Below are 1,927 nucleotides of genomic sequence, written 5' to 3' on the forward strand. Positions count from 1 at the left end.
GAACCCAAGAAGAGTAAAAGGGCAAGCGACAGCAGCCAAAAAGAAAAGACCAACAGCCATTAAGAAGAAGATAGCCAAGACAACACATAGAACAACGGAGAGTAGCCCCTCAGGAAATGAACTCAACTTCACAATCACTTGAAGAGAACACAACAAATGTCATCACAATTAATGACACCACTGAACTCGCATCTCAGAAATCAATCCTCGAAGAAATACAGAAACAGCTCGCTTTGCTTCCTACAATCATGGAAAGGATCAGCAACTTCGAGAGCACACTCCTTACCATCAAGAAGAAACAAGCCGAGATTGAAGAGAAGGTCAACAAGCACTCAAATGCAAAGAACACACCAGCATTAAGTTCCAAAGAATTAACTCAGAAAGTGCTGAGATCAGAAGCTCTTGTGAATCATATCAAAGGAATCGCCACAACGGCAATCACTCCACTTAGGAATGATATCACTCAAGCCAGAACAGATTCTGAAAACAACATTGATAGAGCAGCCACCAAATTCCAGAATGCTGTAGATCATCTTGATCTCACTTTGGATGACTCATTAGAGAAAGTTGAGAAGAACATCAACCAGCTCAAAGATGAAATGATTCAAAAAATACAAAATGTTAACACAACATTGAATGATCAAAAGAAAAGTAATGATTCATTCACGGTTTCTGTTCAGAGTGTTTCAGTAAAACTTGACATGGTGGATAAAGAGAACACTAACAAAATCAGTGAAACTCTTAACCAGACAACAAGTCAACTCTATGCCAACCAACAACTCCTAAATGAAAAGATTGGACAGTTGGGCAGTTTATAACAAAACACAAATCAAAGTATCGCTATTTTAGATCGAAATATGACAACTATTGTTGCGAACCATGAGCAAGTTATAAATAATATAGGGGCAGAAGTACAAAAAAACTCGACATTGACCGGTCAACTTGTGACCGGGATCAATGTAGTGGCAGGGACGGTTCAGAAGATCATCTTAGAATATCCTCAATACTCGCCGATGAATCTGAGGACAACTCCAATTGTCGAAGAACCATCGGATGCCCTGGTGACAATACTTCAACAGCCAATACAGCCACAGACCGGGGCCAGTCTGAAGAAAATAGAATTCAACCACACATACCGAGTAAAACTGTCAAACTAAGAATGACTATTTATGCACTTTCAAAATTCGAAAAAATGTTTAAAACAAAACTCTCCGAAGATGAATGTTTAGGGATACTTCACAACCTGGGTGTCGATGTATCCAGTCCCGGAAGACTGAAAAAACTTGTCCGAGAATGTCATTGTATCACCAACAAACAGAAGCATGATGCTAATGAGTACATGAAAAAAGTAGTGACTGACAAAGAAAAGTCTAAGGCTCTTAAATTCGATGTTTTGATCAACAAACACAACAATGTCGAAATTGAACTTGACAAGTTTGTTGGAATCATTAAGGAAGAACTCGAGAAGAAGCATGAAGGGACTGCGTATGTAAACTATTACAGTAACAGCAACCTCATCAAAAAGTTGATTGAGTATTTGAATAACTATTTCAAACCTGATATCCACACAATTGGAGATTATCAGAATCATATCAATGATGTGTCATACGCCTTAAAACAATTCCTTCAAACTAAAACCAGTGTTCTCAACACTGTTAGCAGAGACACAAATTTTTTTGGCTATCATCAACAAATACACAGATCTTCTTAAATGCAGAAACATCACAAAGCTTCGAAATTTGCTTAACTTGAAAAGGAGCAGTGATGAGGAAGTCCTCCAAAAGACAAGTGACACAATTGTCTACTTCCGGTATCTGCGAAATTCCCACTTGTTGGAAATGGAGTTTAAAAAAAAGAACCTAAGTAGAATAAGGCTAAACTTGAAGTGGATGGTGTTCAACAAACGGAGTATTGTAAGAGGCGAACA

At 38.2% G+C, this 1,927-nt stretch overlaps 1 protein-coding gene across 1 annotated transcript; it reads left to right on the forward strand.

Annotated features, from left to right (window-relative positions):
* Positions 1-116: 116 nt before the first annotated feature.
* Positions 117-818, forward strand: EIN_117880 (hypothetical protein; the record flags this gene model as incomplete). Its single annotated transcript, XM_004258937.1, has 1 exon — positions 117-818. One exon carries the CDS (start codon positions 117-119, stop codon positions 816-818), a length of 702 nt encoding a protein of 233 aa, XP_004258985.1.
* Between the last annotated feature and the right edge of the window lie 1,109 nt (positions 819-1,927).

This window comes from Entamoeba invadens (genome assembly GCF_000330505.1).
Source record: "Entamoeba invadens IP1 unplaced genomic scaffold scaff_1105074725163, whole genome shotgun sequence".
NCBI lineage: Eukaryota > Evosea > Mastigamoebida > Endamoebidae > Entamoeba > Entamoeba invadens.